Source organism: Platichthys flesus, chromosome 2, assembly GCF_949316205.1.
Source record: "Platichthys flesus chromosome 2, fPlaFle2.1, whole genome shotgun sequence".
Classification (NCBI taxonomy): Eukaryota; Metazoa; Chordata; class Actinopteri; order Pleuronectiformes; family Pleuronectidae; genus Platichthys; species Platichthys flesus.
In genome coordinates this window covers 10,482,708-10,503,532 of record NC_084946.1, presented here as the reverse complement: position 1 = coordinate 10,503,532, position 20,825 = coordinate 10,482,708, and the positions used below count along the sequence as shown (strand labels likewise).

At 41.9% G+C, this 20,825-nt stretch overlaps 3 protein-coding genes and 2 non-coding genes across 5 annotated transcripts; 4 read left to right on the top strand and 1 right to left on the bottom strand.

The window, feature by feature from the left end:
- Positions 1-1,273: 1,273 nt before the first annotated feature.
- zgc:64106 (uncharacterized protein LOC393348 homolog) lies at positions 1,274-8,142 on the top strand. Its single transcript, XM_062397986.1, has 6 exons — positions 1,274-1,516; positions 4,163-4,402; positions 4,603-4,692; positions 4,799-4,987; positions 5,552-5,661; positions 7,378-8,142. The coding sequence occupies exons 1-6, from the start codon at positions 1,360-1,362 to the stop codon at positions 7,555-7,557; spliced, it is 966 nt and encodes a 321-aa protein (XP_062253970.1). The 5' UTR covers positions 1,274-1,359; the 3' UTR covers positions 7,558-8,142.
- A 516-nt stretch (positions 8,143-8,658) lies between these two features.
- On the bottom strand, positions 8,659-10,841 carry mlnl (motilin-like). The gene is made up of 5 exons (XM_062398024.1): positions 10,738-10,841; positions 10,008-10,138; positions 9,136-9,237; positions 8,919-9,018; positions 8,659-8,752 (listed from the first exon to the last, which is right to left on the bottom strand). Exons 2-5 carry the CDS (start codon positions 10,125-10,127, stop codon positions 8,745-8,747), a joined length of 330 nt encoding a protein of 109 aa, XP_062254008.1. The 5' UTR covers positions 10,128-10,138; positions 10,738-10,841; the 3' UTR covers positions 8,659-8,744.
- Positions 10,842-13,731: 2,890 nt separating this feature from the next.
- On the top strand, positions 13,732-19,231 carry nop56 (NOP56 ribonucleoprotein homolog). Its single transcript, XM_062397972.1, has 12 exons — positions 13,732-13,870; positions 14,714-14,803; positions 14,902-15,016; positions 15,286-15,450; positions 15,630-15,828; positions 16,074-16,261; positions 16,542-16,693; positions 16,885-16,985; positions 17,606-17,754; positions 17,982-18,103; positions 18,332-18,451; positions 18,720-19,231. Exons 1-12 carry the CDS (start codon positions 13,868-13,870, stop codon positions 19,035-19,037), a joined length of 1,722 nt encoding a protein of 573 aa, XP_062253956.1. The 5' UTR covers positions 13,732-13,867; the 3' UTR covers positions 19,038-19,231.
- LOC133974898 (small nucleolar RNA SNORA26) lies at positions 16,323-16,459 on the top strand. Its single transcript, XR_009924714.1, has one exon. It is a non-coding gene; the product is annotated as a small nucleolar RNA SNORA26 (small nucleolar RNA).
- LOC133974892 (small nucleolar RNA SNORD57) lies at positions 18,189-18,252 on the top strand. The gene has a single exon (XR_009924712.1). It is a non-coding gene; the product is annotated as a small nucleolar RNA SNORD57 (small nucleolar RNA).
- Positions 19,232-20,825: the final 1,594 nt, after the last annotated feature.

The following is a 20,825-nucleotide window of genomic DNA, read 5'->3' as shown; positions in this document are numbered from 1 at the left end:
TGTTGACAGAGTCTCCCGATATCACATATCACATATTCAAGGTTTTTCAGGGAGACTTGCAGCATTTCTGCTGCGTCTCTTTGAATGTTCATACAAAGAGAGACAGCGTTTTTTACTGCAGGTTTTCCCTGATTCTGGTTCTTCCCTCACTTCATCCTGTGGTTCCACCAGCAGGTTGTGCAATTTACCTAAAAATCAAAACAACTGTTGAGTCAATGGAGATCATTTTTTGTGTGCATATTTTCATGTTTTTCTGCATGTTTTTCAAATTGTTAAAACAACAATTATTTTTTTATCTTGCATCACAACAGCGAAATATAAATTCAAGTCCAATGCAAACACATGGAATTCCCATCCCTTTCCTTAAATAATTGGCCTTTTCAGTAAATGTTTGCCAACCCAGCTTAACATCATCATATTAGCATACTAACATTAGCATTTAGCTTCTGACCCAGCCCCTAGCTGTGTGTCTTCCCCCTCAATTTAGAAGGTCCTGGGGAGGCTGATTTAGAAGTGAGTACTAAGTCCTCTCGCAGGTCAGCTTCTTGGGAAAGTACAATCTGATTCCACCTGCAAACGATTATTAATGTAAAAACACTTTGTCTCATCACAGAACTTTGTGGTGCAGAAAAAGTGAAATGGACCCAGGTTTTAGAAAATATCAAGATTAATTACGTAATTCCTCAGCAAACAACAGTTGAATCTGGGAAGGAGGATCACCGGCGTTGTTTGTCAATGTCAAAGTAAATTTGTACTCATGATAATGTTTATTTAAACAAATTTAGACAGTTTACAACATAAAACCAATAGGACTGTCCTTCAATTACAGTTTAACAACATATTGATATAGGAAGTGTTTACGCAGTTTCAATAGCATCATGTTTAGGCTTTACACAGAAAGAAGCACAGCAGACAATATATCGACAATTCTATAACTTACAGACAGACAAGAAGACAAATGAAGAAAGTTAGAACTGAAAAGAAATGATGTGTTAAAATAAATATTGTATATTGTTTTACACTTAGGATGAGTAATCAACTTGGAAGCACCCTGCAGTTTGTACTTCATAAGAAAGCAGAAAGAACAGGACACCATCAATTCCATTACGAAAAAACACATACATAGTACCCAAAGTTGTGTATGAACCGTATTTCCCCTTGTAGAGTATGACTACCGTTCGACTGACCTTTGACTCTCAGTGACGCGCTCCCCTCCGTCTGGAACCGCTGGAACCACAGCTCCCCGACCGGGAGGCGCTTAAAAACTTTGGAGTCACACCTCCTTTGGAAGGAGGCTCTTCATGACCTGCTCCCTCCTGCTCTCTCGGTTTCTCAGACTCTCTCAGCTCAGGCAACCAAATGATTTTGCTCGATATCCTCTGTCACCCGCTGTGGGCTCTGTCCACCGCGGTGCTGGCGCTGGTCGTGCGCCTTCAGCGGAGAGGACGCTGGGATCCGCTGGCCTGCACCGTGCGCCTCAATGGGAAGACGGCTATAGTGACCGGAGCCAATACAGGTTGGTTGTATCTGACAGCGCTTCCCATTGTGACTGAAGTGGTAGATGAAGTGGAATCAAGTTGTCTTTTCCATCCAGCTACTGTGTGAATAGTACTTTAGGTAAATTACAGACAGATTTGACGGAAAAAATCAGGAAAAGCTGATGTAGTCATTTTCTAAGACACAGATTTTAATTACATACTCAATAGTATATTGTCATCTATTAATTAAGCCGTGTAGAGCAATATTTTCCTCCTAAATTCATATTTATTTCATTCCTTCAGGTCTACACTGATCACAGACACTGCCTGCTCATTTGCCACTCTGTCATTCAGAAGCCAACATTCTTTAATCCTACATAGACTAAACAGGACGAGAGATCACTCTGACCTCTCAAATTAACATTTTGGTCTCATTGAGCCCTTGAACCTTGTCCGATTTAATCATTTACTTATTCAAGTTTATTATAGCACCATTATATACAAATGCAGCTCAGTGTGTTTATCTGTTGATTTGAAAAAGAAAAGCAATAAAGTTAGTGAAAGTAGAGGAGCCCAGAAACAGCAAAGGCAAACAATAAATGCATGGGCCAGAAGGATTAAGACACAAGTTATGTTATTATTGTCATGTGATTAGAAAGCTTGGACCCGTGCGAACCTTCTGCTCAGATTCCTCAATTCAGACTGGGGACAAACTCGAGTAAAGACCAACATCTTATTAAGATGCTGCCGGGCCACAGCGCCACCAGAACAGCGCAGTGGGAACTTTGCATTCTTCCACGAGGTATTCCCTTATGTGGTGTTTCCATTATGGCGATGCACTGTAAAAAGAAATCAGTTGGTCCAACTTAATTAAATTACTTCAATTGGTAACACCCAATTCAATTAAGTTGAATCAAATCAAATAAACAGGTTAGACAAACCCAATTGCCTTAAGTCAGTTGTACTTAATAATCTCAGATAATTCAAATCAGAAATTTGCATATATGCAACTTAGATTTAAGGGAATTTAACTTAAAATATTGCAATTTTCCAACTCAATTATTTGCTTTACCTAAAAATAAAATATTGAACCATTACAACCTGATTTGTTGCTTTAATAGAAAGTAGTTTTTAAGGTTACCTTTGTGTGTAAATTTAGTTTGTGCAATACAATTAAAATACTTTCTGAACCATATACATTTTCAGTTGTCTGGAATAAAAGACATTCTCAAAAGTGACTTTTTTTAAAACTTTATTTAAGTGTCACAATATTTTTGGTTTTGAACCAACAAAAACATTTTGTTCAATTGAGCAAACTGACAACTTTTCATATGGAGAGCATGTCAGTCTAAACTCTCCCATATGTTTTCAGTTGGGTTCACAGCTGGTGACTACCAAGGCCGCCGCACATGATTCACATCCTTTTTATACGTCATCCACTCAGTGACGCCTCGTACCATATGGGTGAGGGTATCATCAGCCAGTTTCTCCATGAATTTTGCAGATTTTTTCCTTAAATTCTCACCTGCATGTTTACTCTGGATTGGTCATTCTTGGAGGAGCTTGTCACAATCATTGTGACTTAGGCAAAACACAATATGTTGACACAATAAATTGTGTCAACATATTGTGTTTTGCCTATTTTAATGTCCGTCTCATTAACATTTGTCTAATTCTAAGGTACGAGACAAAAGTCTTACAGTATTGTCACACTTTAATGCTCAGAGCACGTTGCGCAAGACAAAGGTTGGTTTGCAATATGAACACCGGTCGGAAGCTGTTCTTTCTCTTGATACATTTGGCTCCTTCCTCTCCTGGTTGAAATTGTTTCGAGGCCAAATGGAACAATTATGACTATGTCATCAGGGATTTAAGTTCTCTGTTGCTATGACAGATTTCCTTCAACCGAATTCCGGAGAGGCCATGTCTGTGATCAGTGTAGATCCGAAGCGGTAAAATAGAATAAAAAGGTAACTCCCTGCGGTGGAAACTTTTAGATGTAACGAATTTTTCAAACGTTTATGTATGTATTCTAGGCTTTCTCCACCATTGTTACTTTGAAAACTGTCATGCCTGCCAGTGTGTGGCCATCTGACTAACCCTGTATACATTAACTAAACAAATATCTCTAGGCTAATGAAAATCCCACAACCAAACAAACCTTTGTGGATCCCTGCTCTTATTCCTGTCATCCTGGATGTCCGATGAGTGGGTGGGTTGGGAAGGGGTCTTCTGTGCAGCCTGGGCCCTGTGTTCCTGGGGTGTAATGTTCTGGCTGTCACTCTCTCACTTCCCTGTGAGCAGCACAAAAAAGTCTGCCTCCGAAAGTGTAACCTTATTCAATGAAGCAGAGCGTGAATCATGAATTTTTGTCTCTGTGTTTTGAAAAGCCATTTTAGACTATTTTCTAATTATTATGAATCTTGACATGATTTTCAAGAAAATGCCCCAAGTATAATATATGTTTAAAACATTATAGGCTGTGTTGTGTTTGAACAGACTCTTTGCTGAGAGCTGTGCCAGATCTCACCTTAGATTGTTTACGAAGAGAGTTTGTTCATATTTAGTAAATATGTGCTAACTTAGGCTAACACTACTTAAGCAGCCTATAGGGGATTTTGTCGAGAGAGAGAGAGAGACAGGTTGCTTGAGGTTGATTTGTTTTCTCTGTTCCTCTCTCTTAGGGATCGGGAAGTTCATTGCCATGGACTTTGCACGACGTGGAGCCCGCGTCATCCTCGCCTGTCGTAGTGAAGCCCGGGGGATGGGAGCACTGAACGAAATCCGGGAGAAAACTGGAAACTCTGACGTCCACCTACGTCTGGTGGACCTGTCTTCTCTGGACTCTGTCAGGGCGTTTGCTCAAAGGATTGTGGAGGAGGAGAACGCTCTGCACATCCTTGTCAACAATGCTGCCGTATCAGGTGACACATGCAAAAATGTTATCATTTATTTCTTGGCTGCATTGTGAAAGTAGACAACACGGTCAATTACGGTCAGTGATTGCCGATCCGCCACACACTAATTCAACACTAAAAATAATCGATTGAAAAGTGGCCTCTGCTCGTATTCCACCAGCATACTGTTTCCTAAAAGGGATTTTTTTTCCTCCATCAACAAACAGGTTTACCCAGGCAGATGACCAAGGAAGGTTTTGAAATGTCTTTTGCCACCAACCACCTGGGGCCGTTCCTTCTCACCAACCTGCTGCTGGGTGAGAAGACTCTTTGGAACTGGAAATGAATTGGACTCTGTATGTTTCAGCATTAAAGGTTTTGACTTTTATTTTCTCTCATGTGCGTTTCTCCATTACATCCCAGATCTGATGAAGCGCTCGGCTCCGGCGCGTATCGTCACCCTCAGCTCAGTCAACCATAAGAAAGGTCAAGTGGACTTCTCTCATTTTCATGGCGACAACCTCACGTATCACATGGACAACGTCTACAACCACACGAAGCTGCACAACATCATCTGTACCAATGAACTCGCCCACAGGTTAGAGGGGACAGGTAGGTGCTAAAATCCAGTTACTAAAATGATGTAACAATATTACTTATATTAATATAGCTCATGCTTCGTTTTTTATTTCTGTAAATTAAAATGTCCATTTAGATTCAAATGTACAGTCCTTAAAGTTTAGTTAAGTTTAGGAAATAAGACTTTGCGTGTCTTGTTTGAGAGAAAAAAAAACAACAGTATCCCAGTTCACAGTCACAACAAAAGTTTGTGTCTCTGTGCTCCGCTCACAACCCACAGTATCTGCTCAACATGTTTCCACAAACAGATACACAGCACATGTTTTCAGACAAATTACAACAAAGGGAAAAGTGCTTTTCTGGTCTTTAGAACTTTAATGGAGGCCACATGTGAGGCCGCTCAGGGCTTCCATCTTTTAGCAAAACACTGCAGCTGAAATAGATTTTCCCCCTCTGAGTCATGAAAATACCTAAATCTATCAACCTCTGAAAACGCTGCATTCAGAGACGTTTCTCTCATCCCCTCTTCATCACTCTGTTTCCCTCGGTGCTTGATAATGTGAGTCTTTATGTCTTTGTGTGTCTCTGTGCATTTAGGTGTCACTGCAAACTCCGTCCACCCTGGTATTGTGATGACCGAGGTATTGAGAAGCTATCCGTTCAGGATCCGCTTCGTGTTCAACATCATTGGATTTTTTTTTTTCAAGGTGAGTGTTGTCTCCGTCCACATGATCCCTTAATGTGATTTGTGGGTGTCAGTAGCTGCTCTCTGGAGATTCTGCAGATTTTCTCCAACTGGCCCCCAATGAGAGAATACAGCAGACCAACCGCGGGATCGGCCACGAGTCAGTGGGGGGGATTTATGACACTTCTAACACAAGACATATGCAAAAACACAAAAAAAGAATCACTTTGGGTGAAAAAGCCGTGCTACACACCAACAAAGATCTGAGAAAGCACATAATCACGCTGCAGAGCTAATTTGTCACGTCCTGTGTTCGCCTGCTGCACCATCCCTCATGTGAATCCTGCTGCTGCTGTGACACTCCATGACAAACAGGGGAATTCAGTATTTCATGACACACTTCATTTAAAACATGTTGACCAAAAATCCCCCTGCAATTGAAATGATATACGCTCGGAAATGAATGTGTAAAAATAGTTTGCTGATTCAGATCAGTGTGCATGTGTGTTGTGCTCCAACCAGATTGTGGGTAATCATCTGCAGGAAGGTGACACTGTTACCATGATAAGCTTTGGCCGGCAGAGTTCAATGTGCTACCTAGCTCCCGCACTAGAAAACACGGGACAACTGGAGTTGAAGTGTTCCCACATGTTTCCCAAGGACCGCATAATGAAACTGAATTTCGAAGGAAGTGCAGGCAGCAGTCACTGTTAAAGATAGTGGGGATCAGCCTGTATGCAAAGTGAAGCCATGATGGGTATTTGGTTTACGTGATCCGGTCTCAAGTAAACAGCTCTAAGTAAAGGGTGTGACCGCAAATCTGGACCACCTACTCAGCTGGGGTCCTCTGAGCCGCTACAGTTTCACTTTGAATCAAACACTCACTGTATCCCTCTGCCAGTAAAACCAGAATGGAACCCTTCTCTTACTCAATCAAAACTTTTCTTTTTCACTCTTTTGGCATGGTCAATAGTAACATTTTGTTCATTCCATTTACTTTTGAGGTACTATTAGCACTGTTTCTGCCATCCAGATGCTCCTATTGCAGGAGGATGGTGATGACCACAGCACTGGTTTTTATACTTTTCTTCATTGAATAATATTTGGTTCAGGTGATCACCTAACCAGTACCTCATTAAGTGGAATCAGGTCTGAATCGCTGCCATACACGTAGAGATCCTGATTTAAGAAATATTTGTAGTGGTCTCTTAATTTTTTTGCCAGAGCTGTATACCTGTTTACACTGTCACATTATAGGGATGAAAATGATGTAATTCAATTCTAAGGTGAAAACATGTTCCATTAAATGTTCAGGTTAAGTTGAGGTAAAAAGGTTGTGCTCCAAACGAGCGTTACGAGGGACAAGGCACACAGGGACCATGGGTTGGAAAAATTAACCTTTAGTTGGTCCTTAAGGTTGGGCTAACGTGTGTGCGTGCGTGCGTGCGTGCGTGCGTGCGTGCGTGCGTGCGTGCGTGTGTGTGTGTGTGCGTGTGTGTGTGTGTGTGTGTGTGTGTTTGTGTGTGTGTGTGTTTGTGTATTCACTTTCACATTTGGGATCCATCCAGGAGTGTATTTTCTCTGACTTTCAGTCTCAGGTCCTCCTGCTCCGATGTGACTGTCTGATGTGGTCTACAACTGTTTTTTCCACCAGCACAGATTTCAGAGATATTAAACTGCAAGTTTCTTCTGACCGTTATCTCAAGTTTCGTCTCCACCACCCTTGTCTCCCTCCCAGTCTCCAGAAGAGGGTGCAGTCAGCTCACTCTACTGCGCAGTGGCGGAGGAGACCGAGGGGATAACTGGGAAGTATTTTGACAGCGACTGCTCTCTGGTTCTACCCTCGGCTTTAGCACGAGACACTGCCCTGGCGGTCAAGGACTTTGAGTTATGTGAGAGACTGACATCCAAGCTCTGAGACTATTATCAGGCAAATGGCAGCTGACAGAAAAGGCCTATGTCCAACTCATGGGATGAAGTCTGACATCTGGGCAAAGAGCTCTCTTTAAAGCCAGCAGGCGGATTTTCTGAATATATTTCCATAGATAATTACAGGGACAGGATTTTCAAGGGAAGTACAAATGAATGTTAGTTATATTGTCACGTGATTAGGACCACTCTATGCTTTCTCTACATCAAAGAGGAGAAACATTTCCTAAAATGACAAGTCTTTGTCAGTCTTCCTTAGCTTGGTGTGAACAACATGTCAAATGTGGATAATCACTTTGTTATATTCTGCACCTTTGACCATCTCATTATTTCCTCTTTCATTATTGGGAAAACTATCTTCCTCATATCTCCGCTCTGGAATCACTTGTTCCTGTTCCAGTCCGTTTAATCGCATTTGTTATTACCTGCTCTAAGAGTTGCAGGATCAATTTATTCACCCCTCATCATGGATTTCTTTAAAAAATTTAAAAACTAATGTAATCATGTACATGTATAACTTAATGTTCTTTTCATGTATTGATCTATTGTTTGTTCAATAAAATGCAAGAAAAGAGTGAAATTGTCCAACATAATTGCCCAGATCTCTGTCATATAAAACATAGAAAAGCAACGGGTCCTGACGCTGGAGAAGATGCAACCAGGTAACTGGCAATAAATCAATAATATGGAATGATGCTGATTAATTCCCTGGAGTAAAAAGCACAGATATTTGCCGATGTATGTAATGGAGTAAAAGTGAAAAGTACCGGAAAATAAATCCTCTTAAGTGAAGAACGGATACATGAAAAAGGCACTTCAGTAGAGTTATATCCGAGTAAATGTATATATCTTTGTAACTGCAGTGACTTTAAATGTTTCACCGGTGTCTTATTACTTTGTGTGCCCTTGCTCCCCTCGCTCTTTGTCGGTTTGTTTGTTTCGCTCGGGGTTGTGTTCGCTGGATTTCCTTGTGTTTGTGTTTTCCTGTTGTCTAACTTCCCCGGCAGGCCTGATCTTTTGTTTGTCTTTTCGTGTGTCTGCGTTGAGGAAACAGACAGACAAACTTCTTAGAAATGACCTCAGACTCTCATTAGTGATATGATTACATCCCTTTATTAAAATACAATAAAACATGTGAGCATTGAGTTCATTCTTCCTCCAGTGTCTTCGGCCTCGCTATTTGGCTGCAGAGAGATAGTGAAAGAACATCACATTTAGAGAGAGGCCTTTTTAATCAAATCACTATCACTTGTGAGTCTGTTGATAATAAAAGTAGTTACAAGGACACGGTATGGGATCTTCAACAAAAGTGTCTCACCGCTGTGCCGTGAGCCAATCAAATTATTTTACCTTTCTCCTCAAGTATTTCCTCGATATACTCCTCGATAACCGGGGCCACGTGATCCAGCTGTTTCGGTGATAGACGGACGGTGAACTCCACTGTTTTATCCTGAGCAACAACACACAAGAGGTGTTAGTGGCTGGCATTTAATGACAACAGGACATTGGAAACCAGCAGGGTCAACGGCTGTGAAGGTAATGTACAGTAACTTGCATGTGCACTCACAGGATTTCCATCTTGTTCCACCTGAGGAAGCTCTGGCACAGTGACTGGCTCTAACTGACTATCTTCCGACCGAGGCCCCAAGTCCTTTGTACCCTCTCTATCCTGCAGCACAAGATAGCAGGAGAAAACAGTGATAGAGACTTTACAGCCTCCAAATATGAAGATCACCAACACCGACACTGATCACTTATCATTAAACTCTGTTGTTTCCTGAGCCAAAGACAGTTTATCAGCCTCTTATACTGATGTGACAGAGCAGGCGACCTCCTCCTCTTGAGTTCTGTAACTTCATCATTCAAACTTGGCAAAGCTAAAACATCACATTGGAAAAATGAATGAGAACTGTTAGAATAAATGGGTCATTCCTTTCTCCCTGTTAGATAAAATGGACAGGAGGCAGCATTATTACTGATATGTATATACTGATATGTTATTAGCTATATGGACACCAGCCAAAGGTTATTTTAAATAGTAACTAATCTGTCAGTTATCTTTGTAAAATGTTAAGTCAAATGGAGCAAAAGATGTGAGAATGCCTGCTGCAACTCAATTTGTGTATTTTTTGATCAAAGGCCAACAAACCAAAACTATTATCAATTAACTGTTGCACAAAAAAAAACTGCTCAATTGAATAATTTGTTAGGTATTTCAGAGTGAAAGATTATTTATTTATTTTTAAGTATTATTTAATCATCATAATATCTGCTGAGTATTAATCTTGAGTATTAAAGTTAGTGATTCGCCAATCAATGAATCAGCTTTTTAAACTCTTTACATCGAATGCAAAATCACACTGTATAATCACACGAATGCTCATCCAGTGGAGCAACAGGACAAAATAATGTGAGATAAACTTGATTGGTTTATCTTACCCTCATCTGCTTCATCTCTTTTAGGCTGAAGAAGGTGATGTGTCCCTCTGTCCTCTCGGCCACCAGTGCCACCAGGCACACCAGCACCAAACAACCAGCCACTGCTCCGCGCATGCTCATTCTGCTCTGTCCTGGACGCACACACACATACACACACATCATTTACATGGGTATACAGGCCCTGCGTAACAGTATGGATTCACGCAGACATACAGTAAAGTCAGTTTTTCTACATGGGCTGGGGTGAGTGCAACTGAGGGCAGGTCACTTACAGAAATTAGGTGCAATGTGTGTGTCTGTGTGTGTGTGTGGGCATGTGTGTGTGTGTGTGGGCGTGTGTGTGTGTGTGTGTGTGTGTGTGTGTGTGTGTGTGTGTGTGTGTGTGTGTGTGTGTGTGAGTGTGAGTGCCAGAAACAATTACAGAGTTCAGAAGAAGGACACAGGCGAACATGTGTGTCATTATGCAAGGGAGAGGTTGACAAGGCAGCAGATAGGAGAAAGAAAGGAGTGGGAGGAGTGGGGGAGAGAGGTGTGCAAGTAACAAACAAACTGCTCCACTGACCAGGGAGATAAGATGCCGGAGTGAACCAGCCACCCTTACACAAGCAACACAGCTCCCTGCACTAATGTGAAAGAATGAAGCCAGGACGTGGACGGGGAGAAAGACAGGAGCAACAGAGGGTATCAAGTCTGAGAGACAGAGAACATGAAGGAGCCGTTTGTTACTCACTTGCTGTGTGATTGTGGTCAGTCACTTGGGGGAAGTGTGCTTTGAGATGAGCAGACGTCCACCGGTGTGAGTGTCAGCTTGTCCCAGGCAGCCTTTATATCAAGTCCTCTCCCGATCCCCAAGCTTTTTACTGTCCTGCCTCACATCCGCTCCTCAACAGGCTCCTTCCAGCACTCTCCTCCGCGCTCCTGGAGACACACATACTACTCAGGAATCTGCCTTTTTTTATTAGGGCACTAAGCTCACCACGCTGTATGTATGTGGGACTGTGGCAGGACGGACAAAACGACACATTGATGGAGAAACCCCTGCGGTGTCTGCCGTATTATTGGGCGGGCTTTCGGGAACCACACAATGCGATGCCCCACACATGTTAGTAACTGGGGTGAGATACTGTTGGGTGAATATGTGAAATCTCTCTCCATTCCAACTTCCTTTATCACACATGACAGCAAACAAATGCATTTCCAGTTATTTAACCTTCAAACGAAGTTCAGTCTGTGCATTTTTTTCCCCTTCAGTCCACAATTAAATACTGAACTGGTTTATTTAATTATTCTGATTAATGTGCTAGACGTCAACGCTGTGTACAAGTGTGTGTGGTCCAGGCATTACTCATGTTGTGGGGACCTAAATCTGTTTACACAGTCACATTACGGGGACTTGTCTTCCTTATGGGGACAAAAAGCAATTCCTCATAAGGTATATCAGTACATTGTACGGTAAAGGTAAAGTTCTAAGGGTAACGTGGTGTCAGTTAGAGTGTGTCTGTGTTTGTGCGTGCGTGTGTGTGTGTGTGTGTGTGTGTGTGTGTGTGTGTGTGTGTGTGTGTGTGTGTGTGGCAGAAAGGAGACAATCTGCCCAAAGAGGTCGGTCATAAATTCTCTCCTCCAAACCACTATTCCCCACAGTGTGATGTTTACGACCCACCAGTGATTTACTTGCGCTCAAACAGAGCCACATGCACTCGTTCCTTGGAAACCATCACAAATGAAGAGCTTTAATGATATTTCTCCCCCAAATATGACACTTGTGTCTCCTGCAAAGTGCTGACATGTTATCGCTGGTGGGGTTTGCGCTGCCATCAGAATACAAGTGGACAGTTTCGGATATTGTCGCTGCTCAATGTGGTTTATTGTATTTATAGTGCGTATTGTCATCATTAACACTGCCCCACTGACGCACAAGCTTTTATTACATTCTTCCATCACGTAATTTTAGGTCTTTAATAATGTGTTGTCAAATACATGGAGACATTTTTTAGTATCTATTTTGAAATGCCCTTTACAACTTCAAAATCCATTTTGAAGAGGGTATGAATTGGATATACCTCTACTTTAATAGTAATGTAACTCATGTGTATAAATAAAGAGATATAACTTGTTGTTTGACACTGTGCCGTATAAAATCAGCATCTACAGACACTGTGACCCCGAGCTGCAGATCAGGACATCTAGACCCAACTCAGTATTACATCCAAAATCAACAAATGTCTCATATCTAATTAAAATCAAAAGGGTGTTTGTTCAAATACTGATACATCTCTATCTACTCCCTCTGCCAAGGACTCAATGATTTCACGTATGTCTGTTTTTTGGTTGATATGTTTGTTTGTCATAACTACTGTTATAATAATAATTAATCTTGATGAAAATCTTGATGCATTTGTGGATCTTTATGAAAGAAATCCGCTGGGAACTGATTTCTATGAGTGTATGTTTGGTGCAGCTTGACTGACACTAAGGAACTGTTCTGCCTCAGCGGAGGTATTCAATCTACAGAGTGCAATTCTAGTTTACACTGCAGTCCATACGTTATTTGAACCATAGTTTGTTATCTGAAATTAGCACATTATCCCCCTGGGAAGATTTTTCAGTCTGAATCACTATCACTCACTGCACTGACTCTGTGCTTTTTGGACTTTATCTTTAGAAGATAGGTCTATATTTATATTGTAAATGTGAAATCAACTCACAATCTGTGTCACAGAGCTGTTTTCCAAAAACGACTAAAGGCACAACAGCTGCACAGTGCGACGTGTTCATTCACCACCATGAGCATGAGTCACTCCCACGTACACTGCCCTACTACTGTAAACACTAAATGTATGGATTTTAAAGCCCCTACACACACATGGCCCTGTCCCACAGCCGATTCTACACGGTGCTCAATCACCTCAGAGTTTGACTCACCTGTTGCCTCTGATGGGGAAAGACAACAACGTAATCAGAGCGACTTGGCCAGTACTAGAATGGCACTGAGGGGAACAAATACCTCAGCTAAGACAGAAGTGTCCAGCTGCACCAAATTCCACACACTCATAGAAGAATCAGTCCCCTAAATGTGCCTGAATTCTTTTTTCGTTATGATCCAGGAAATCTTGCTTTGGAAATATGTCAAAATGTTTTGAAACAATGTTACAGAAAGTGTTCACAAATATTCCTGTATGCACATGATGTAATGGGGTGCCCCCTGACCAATACAGCATCCTCCCACCAACCTTTAAGAAAATCCGTCCGGTAGTTATTGTGTAATCTTGCTTGAAAACAAACAAACCAACAAACAAGTGGACTGGAGTGAAAACATAACCAGTTTGGTGGAGGTATAAGGCGAGGCAAAAGTTTTTATAAAGGACATGGACACTGAAAAAAAAAACAGATGCAAAATAACAACAGGAAACGCTATATACAATCTGAGTGCACAGTTTAAAACTAATTCAAGCAGAAGAAATTATTAATATAAGAGATAAAATGGATACATGTGTACAAAAAGCTGAAAGGGGAAGATAATAGAAATACAATAGATAGAACTGTGTAGAAAAATAAAATAAAAATAGACTGAAAGACAATGATAGTGAGACCTTGTGAAATAGCTTAGTTTGGTGAAAAGACCAGTGTGGATGCAGACTCGTGAAAATAAGAGGATACGGTATAAGTATACACACAGAACACATAGATGTACTCATGATGGATTGTGTATCCAGCAGGGGGAGGCCTTCACTCTGATCTCGCGGTGTTTGGCTGATCTCGCGGTACTTGGATCATACTAAATTGGGCCGACACGTGTGCTCCCTGTCTTTTTTCCCTCGGAGCTGCAGCAGAGCGGACGTGCTGCTGCTGAGTCACCGATCATGGTAAGAACTTAGGATTCGCGCTGCTCCATGTGTGGACCCACTGGACCACTGGGTTACTGTGGGACTTACAGTCTGTAATCCACCGACTGTTTATCTCTAGAAAGAGCGTTTTTAATGTATTAACCGCTGTTCAGCTGAAGGCCTCTCCGCGTGCGTGCCGCAGTTAGCCGCCCAGGTAGCTAACTGTTGCTACGTGTGCGTCGTTAGTGTGGACCACAGTCAACACTGACACTACAGAAACCGAACACCGACAGCTTGGGTTCCACTCATGCAGGTTACATGCAGACATTCGCATTTTCAGTCTCGATGCGCGAGTTGGCGACAGCTAGCCCCACGGTAATGCTAGCCAGGCTGCTAGCAGAGGTTAGCTGCAAGGGCCCAGGTCAACACGTGGGTTCATCAGGACTACCACGTGGTTATATTTTAAAGTCATGGCAACTCATGTTGGTCACTGCACTTGACAACCTGAAACAATATGATAGTGTGTTATGCTTCACCCGAAAAGCTGAAACCTCCATTATGCTACTAAAGAGCGAGTGATATGCAACTCGTGCCTTGGCGCTCACCACGTGCAGACTGCTAAACACGTAGCATTCCACACCGAGGTGTTGACAAACATCTAACCCTTGTTTTCTGGTATCAAATGTCACCGATTCCTCAGATGTAATGATGAAATCAATCTGTCAATCCCCTGAGACAAAAGTGCTGACAACTTTCCAAACCTGAACATCTGAGGAAAGCTGATGATAGAACAGTCGTTTATCAAAGCTGTGTTTGTAATGCAGGATCAAATGTCATTGGTTACTAGCTCCATGGACTTAAACTGTTATTTACCTCTTCCAGGTTTTGTTACACGTGCTGTTCGAGCATGCGGCGGGCTACGCGCTGTTCGTCGTCAAAGAAGTGGAGGAGATCGGCATGCTGCTTCCTCAGGTGGGTCCCCCGGCCTCCTCTCCATGCGCTGCTGAGTTCAAGTTGTTTATACTTAATAATAGTTTTGAATATGAAGCTGATGTTACTGTGTCCTTCAGGTGGAGGAGAGCGTGCTGAGCCTCGGGAAGTTTAACAGCATGGTGAGCCTGGCTGCTTTCTTCCCCTTCAAGTCGGCCCAGGCTGCACTGGAGAACATCAACGCCATCTCTGAAGGTGTGTTCGGTTTTCCAATAGCAACTGACCAGCGTGTAAAGTTTCCTCAGATGTAATGATGAAATCAATCTGTCAATCCCCTGAGACAAAAGTGCTGAAAAAATTTCCAAACCTGAACATCTGAGGGGAAAAAAATTAAAATTAAAATCCAATAAAGTTAAAACCATATTTTATTCCAACATTGCCTTATAGCTAGTTGGTTGCTTGTATATTGGGGTCACTGCTTTAAAATGAGTGCAGAGAAATAAAATCCTGTCTTTCGCCCACAGGTGTGGTCCATGCTGACCTGAAGCTGTTCCTGGAAACTAACCTGCCCCTTTCTGGGAAGAAGAAAGCTGTGTTGGGTGTTTCAGATGCTAAAGTGGGAGCAGCGTTACAAGAAGAATTCAGCATTTCCATCCAGACCAGTGGCGTGGTGGCAGAGATTAACAGAGGTGAGGTGTTGATTCTCCAATGAACAACTTGCCCTATCGTGGCCTGTTGTGATGTTATCTTGAGATCCTGAAACTCATGAGGGTTTATACTGAAAATCTGAACAGCCACTGGCCACATGCTGGTCATTCACCTCTTCCACCTAATGCCTTCAAACCCTTATGTCTTATTCTCCTGTCAGGTTTACGTCTGCACTTCCACTCACTGGTTAAGGGTCTGACTGGCCTGGCTGCCTCCAAAGCACAGCTCGGTCTTGGCCACAGCTACTCCAGAGCTAAGGTCAAGTTCAATGTGAACAGGGTCGACAACATGATCATCCAGTCCATTGCTCTGTTGGATCAGTTGGACAAAGATATCAACACCTTTTCCATGCGTGTCCGGTAGGTTTCCCTGCATCAAGCCTATACATTTAGGTGCCTTCTGGTAGAGTTTTGTATTGCAATACATTGAATGGCCCTTTTTTTAAAGAGCTGAATTTTCTGTTTGTATGTTAGTAGATTGTCATTCCAGGCTCATACAATGCTTGATCTAGTCATTCACTGACACATACATGTTGGTTTATTTAGTCAAATGTTGAGTTTCCACTGACTTCCCAGGTGTTAAAACCTCTACCTTCTTTCTACAGTGAGTGGTACGGCTACCACTTCCCAGAGCTGATCAGAATTGTGCCAGACAACTCATTGTACTGCCGCCTGACTCAGCTCATCGGAAACAGGAAGGAGTTGTCAGAAGAGAGTCTTGAGAGCCTGGAGGAGGTGGTGATGGACGGCGCCAAGGCTCAGGCTATCCTGGAAGCGTCGCGTTCCTCCATGGGTAAGCAGAGCATATTCTTACTGGAGGCTTAAGTGTAGAAGTTTTATTTAATCAAGGTGTCTGGCCCCTTTTTTGCTCACCCTGGACCATGAAATGTCCTTGGTGGATAACACAGGGGGGCATAATAATATAACATCTCTCATAAACCTGTAGTGAAGGAACAATTCCTCACTGCGGATCCTGTCGGGAGAAACATCCACACATTTTAATATCCATTTATAGAAAAGCATGCTTTATTCGCAATGTGTCACTGACAAGTTGTTTCTCCTGCCGCCCCAAGGTATGGACATCTCTCCCATCGACTTGATCAACATTGAGAGGTTCTCTAATCGTGTGGTGTCTCTGGCTGCCTATCGGCTGGAGCTGCAGGAGTACCTGCGTAGTAAGATGAGCCAAGTGGCTCCGAACCTGGCGGCCTTGATTGGAGAAGTGGTGAGTAGTTGTCAGTGTTGTGTTTTAATTTTTTTGCCTTACTCATGGGACCAATGATGGTAAAACCAATCTGTCAATCCACTGAACCTTTGTGTTGAACCTTATGTGTGCTGATGGTCCGTTTAAAGAAAGTATCAGTTCTCATCCATCTAGTCTACTGGCATTTTAATCAGACTCTTTGTTTCCATTAGGTGGGAGCTCGTCTGATCTCCCATGCTGGCAGTCTGACCAACCTGGCAAAGTACCCGGCCTCCACTGTGCAGATCCTGGGAGCAGAAAAAGCCCTGTTCAGGTACTGGGGCATCCCCTCCCTGCTGGGGAAACAAGTGGTTGCAGTGATGGCAGGGATGGGCGGTAGCAGAGCAGGGTGACTGGAGCAGACACAACTCGTCTTCTCTGGAGTGATCCCTCTCTCCCTATTGCACCCCCACAGTCTGAGCAGCCACTCACAGCACTGAGGTAGCAGATTGAAAAGGCTTCTTATAGCTCATAGTATTATCTCTTGTTTTGATTGGAAAATGTTCCTTCATTGCTAATTTACCTAAGCAGACATTTTCCCAGTTAACATGATGGAAAGTCTTATTTATTGCTGTCTTTTATTGAGCCATATTATTATTTTTTTATGTGCACTTTAATTGTAGTGTGTATGATGACTAATTTGCTAAATGAGATGCAGCGCCCCTTGTGGAGCTGTTTTGTAACATCTGGTCAGGTTCAGTAGCTTCTCCACAAGATGGTGCTATAAAGTAATTGTTAGGTCAGTTGTGCACAAGCAGAAAAATGTATCTATTTTTCATGCCTAAGTAAATTAACACTAAAACTCAAGATTTGCTTCAATGTTGCTACTATTGGATAATATGGTTGTATCTATAACTGCTCAACATGAATGAATGAAGTTGTATTTTTACACAGAGCTCTAAAGACAAAAGGCAACACCCCAAAGTACGGCCTCATCTTCCACTCGACCTTTATTGGACGTGCCGCTGCAAAGAACAAAGGTCGCATCTCCAGATACCTGGCGAACAAATGCACCATCGCCTCGCGCATAGATTGTTTCTCTGGTGAGTGACGGGAATGTTGCAGAATAATGGTTTCTCTTTGGCACAAAATTCATGTGGCGAAATTGCAGTGATGCTCATATTTTTCGTCAACAGTATTCATCCCTCGGGATGATGGTGAAGCTTTTTTTCCCTGAGCAAAGCCACATGTGTTGAGCACTGTTAAGTTTCTACTGAATCTTTACTGGGTTTGAGTTGGATTTTTAATTCCTCTATTACTTGCATTTCAGAGGTACCTACAAGCGTGTATGGTGACAAGCTGCGTGGCCAGGTGGAAGAGCGTCTTTCTTTCTATGAAACGGGCGATGTGCCACGGAAAAATGTTGATGTCATGAAAGAGGCGGTGAAAGAGGTGAGTTCAGAACACGGGACACTGCCCATGTTGGTTACTATGGTTTTTCAAATGCTCTTATGATACATTCGAAGTCTGTCTATGCTGTGAATGATGACAAGTTTCTTCCTGATATGACTGAGGGTAAAATGATTTAATGAGCCTGACACAGCTTTGCTTTATTGTAAAAACAGTCTAACATTTCTCTCTGAGCTTACATTGTTAAAATATTTTTATTTTCCCTCTAAGGCCACCGATGTTGCAGTTGAGATGAAGCGTAAACTAGACAAGAAGGAAAAGAAACGCAAGAAGCGTGAAAAGAAGTCTCAAGAACCTGGCACAAATGGTGACACCAACGGAGAACCTGAGGTAAGCCTATGTTTTAGGCTGGGGCAACGCATGTTTAGATTTGAGATTTGACCCACATGTGGTCCTGTCTCAGTGTACTACATGCTACATCAGACTGACTCCGAACCATTGACAGGTTCCAAACAATGGACCTGATCGCTGAAGTGAGTCAGACAGTGAAAATCCTTCAGAGGAGATCTTATTATTTTCATAACATTATTAGACGTAGATGTTTTGGAATAAAATGGAAACATGCCCATTTTCCAACTGTTACTCTTGCCTGTTGCAGGTGGAGAACGGGGACGCTGACACTCCCATAGTTAAGAAAAAGAAGAAGCAAGCAGCCGAGGAGATGGAGGTGGACGCAGAGGAGGCCCCCGCTGCAGAGAATGGAGCAGAAGACACTCCAGCCAAAAAGAAGAAGAAACGAAAGGTGGAGGCAGAAGAAGCAGCCGTCACAGAAGACATAGAGGAAACGGAGACTCCCTCCAAGAAGAAAAAGAAGCGAAAGACTGAGTCCGTGGAAGCGGCCCCTGCAGAGGAGACTCCAGAAACACCTGTGTCAGAGAAGAAGAAGAAAAAAAAGAAAAAGGAGGCTGACGAGTAGACTATAGGCAAAGACTAAATCTTTATTTTTTTGTACAGTTTTTTTAATTCATTATACTTCAGAAGCTAGTTTGTCCACGGTGTCATCTTATAACTTCAAAGAAGGCTATGCTGCAAACGAAATGCTTGTAACTGTGCCTTGATGTCGGAAGTATTTACTTGTATTTCTGTAAATAAATGATCAGCTAAACTTTATTCTGTCTTTGTTTAAGGAAGTCAGGGGTCATTTATGGATTTTAGTGATAACAGATTATCACTAAAGTAGTTCGGTAACGAAATGTGAAGATTTGCATAAGTAGTGTTAATGTCAAAGAATTTGTACTGATACATCCAGTGACTGGTTTGGTCCACAGGGCTCCAGAGTGAGTTGTGTCACTTATCTCAGTTGGAGAGTCAGTCTACCATAAATATCCATAAATCAATTATTTTCATCGGGTTACTTTCTTTGGATTGCCAGACAAAATATTTTATTAAGTTCATTGCTCTACTTAAATGATTATGCAATAATAGTATAACATAATTCACTATTTCTAGGATAAAATATTCAAAATCTAGGTGACCGCAAGACCATAATATCTACGTTGGAGTTTTCGTGCACATTTTACAGCTAACTATCTGTGAAAATTAAATATCTAGGAATTGTGTTTCGATCTCTCAAATTGATCACTTGACTCAAATTGGATATCAATAGACCATGTGAATAGGAATGCCCAGTTAAGAAACTATGTATATGTTAACGGTATAATAGGTCTATAACGGCTCAGCCAAAAGACAGCAAAACATTTTGCACCAGATCCATGTGGTGACATAACTGCGTTAATAAACTGGAATTATTTATGTAAGAGCATTTCTGAAGAAGCTCTCCCTGGGCTAAGTATAAATAAAACCACGTGAAAGGCCAGGTTGGTTCCAACGGTGCTCAAAGTTGTTTCCATCCATGAGTAATGGTTGTGCAAGATGGTTCATAAAATTAAGATGAAATTACCCAATTAAGACAAAAGCCTGGATTTAACACTGCCATGTTAATATTTCTGATAACCTGAATAAGGTCTCACCAGAGGCGGCTCGTGGTACGGGCGACATGGGCGGTTGCCTACGGTGCAAAATGCCGAAAAGCGGTCCGCCTCCTTAACTCTAGTGATGGCGAGATGAAGCTTCATGAAGCTTTGAAGCTTTCCATCCATTTGGTTCGCTCATGGGCCGAAGCTTCATGGTACTTCATTTGCTCTACTGCGCCATCAAGTGGACATTAAATGTAAATGTAATTATAATGAAACCATGGCTCTGGTGTGTGAAGCTTTGAATTGAACGAATTAGTGAGGTTTGTGATACGTACACGTGCAAAACGGATAACAGTTAATTCATTTTTATTTAAAAACAACAGCTTCTCAACAGTGCTGGGTTTCAGGCGGTTTCCTTTTTTAGAAATAATTTCGCCTGCTTTAGAAACAATCCTTTCACAGCGCACAGATAAGGCAGGGGTACAAAGATAAGATACCGCAAGTTTGTACAAGTTAGGAAATAAATTCCTTTTCTCCCTGCAATACTCAGAATATATTGCAAGCAAACGCACAATAAAGTCCCAGCTTTTTAACTTTACTTTCACAATTCGATCTTCAAATACATTTCACGCAGTCTTTTTAGTTTGTTTTAATTGTATTCATTTATCACCCAACAATTTGCAGTCACTTTTCAAAAGCTCAACTGATTTATTTAATTAAATTATATATATAAAAAAAGAAATTAGATAAAATTAAATACAATTTAATATAAAAAATACAAATGAGCT

Coding starts and splice junctions, on each gene's coding strand:
- zgc:64106 (XM_062397986.1), top strand. CDS start 1,360: ATGATTTTGCTCGATATCCTCTGTCACCCGCTGTGGGCTCTGTCCACC. Junction 4,403..4,602: donor CAACAATGCTGCCGTATCAG/GTGACACATGCA, acceptor ATCAACAAACAG/GTTTACCCAGGCAGATGACC. Junction 4,693..4,798: donor TCTCACCAACCTGCTGCTGG/GTGAGAAGACTC, acceptor ATTACATCCCAG/ATCTGATGAAGCGCTCGGCT.
- mlnl (XM_062398024.1), bottom strand. CDS start 10,127: ATGAGCATGCGCGGAGCAGTGGCTGGTTGTTTGGTGCTGGTGTGCCTG. Junction 9,238..10,007: donor AAGAGATGAAGCAGATGAGG/GTAAGATAAACC, acceptor CTTGTGCTGCAG/GATAGAGAGGGTACAAAGGA. Junction 9,019..9,135: donor TGGAACAAGATGGAAATCCT/GTGAGTGCACAT, acceptor GTTGTTGCTCAG/GATAAAACAGTGGAGTTCAC.
- nop56 (XM_062397972.1), top strand. Junction 15,829..16,073: donor ACCTTTTCCATGCGTGTCCG/GTAGGTTTCCCT, acceptor TTCTTTCTACAG/TGAGTGGTACGGCTACCACT. Junction 16,986..17,605: donor GCAGAAAAAGCCCTGTTCAG/GTACTGGGGCAT, acceptor ATTTTTACACAG/AGCTCTAAAGACAAAAGGCA.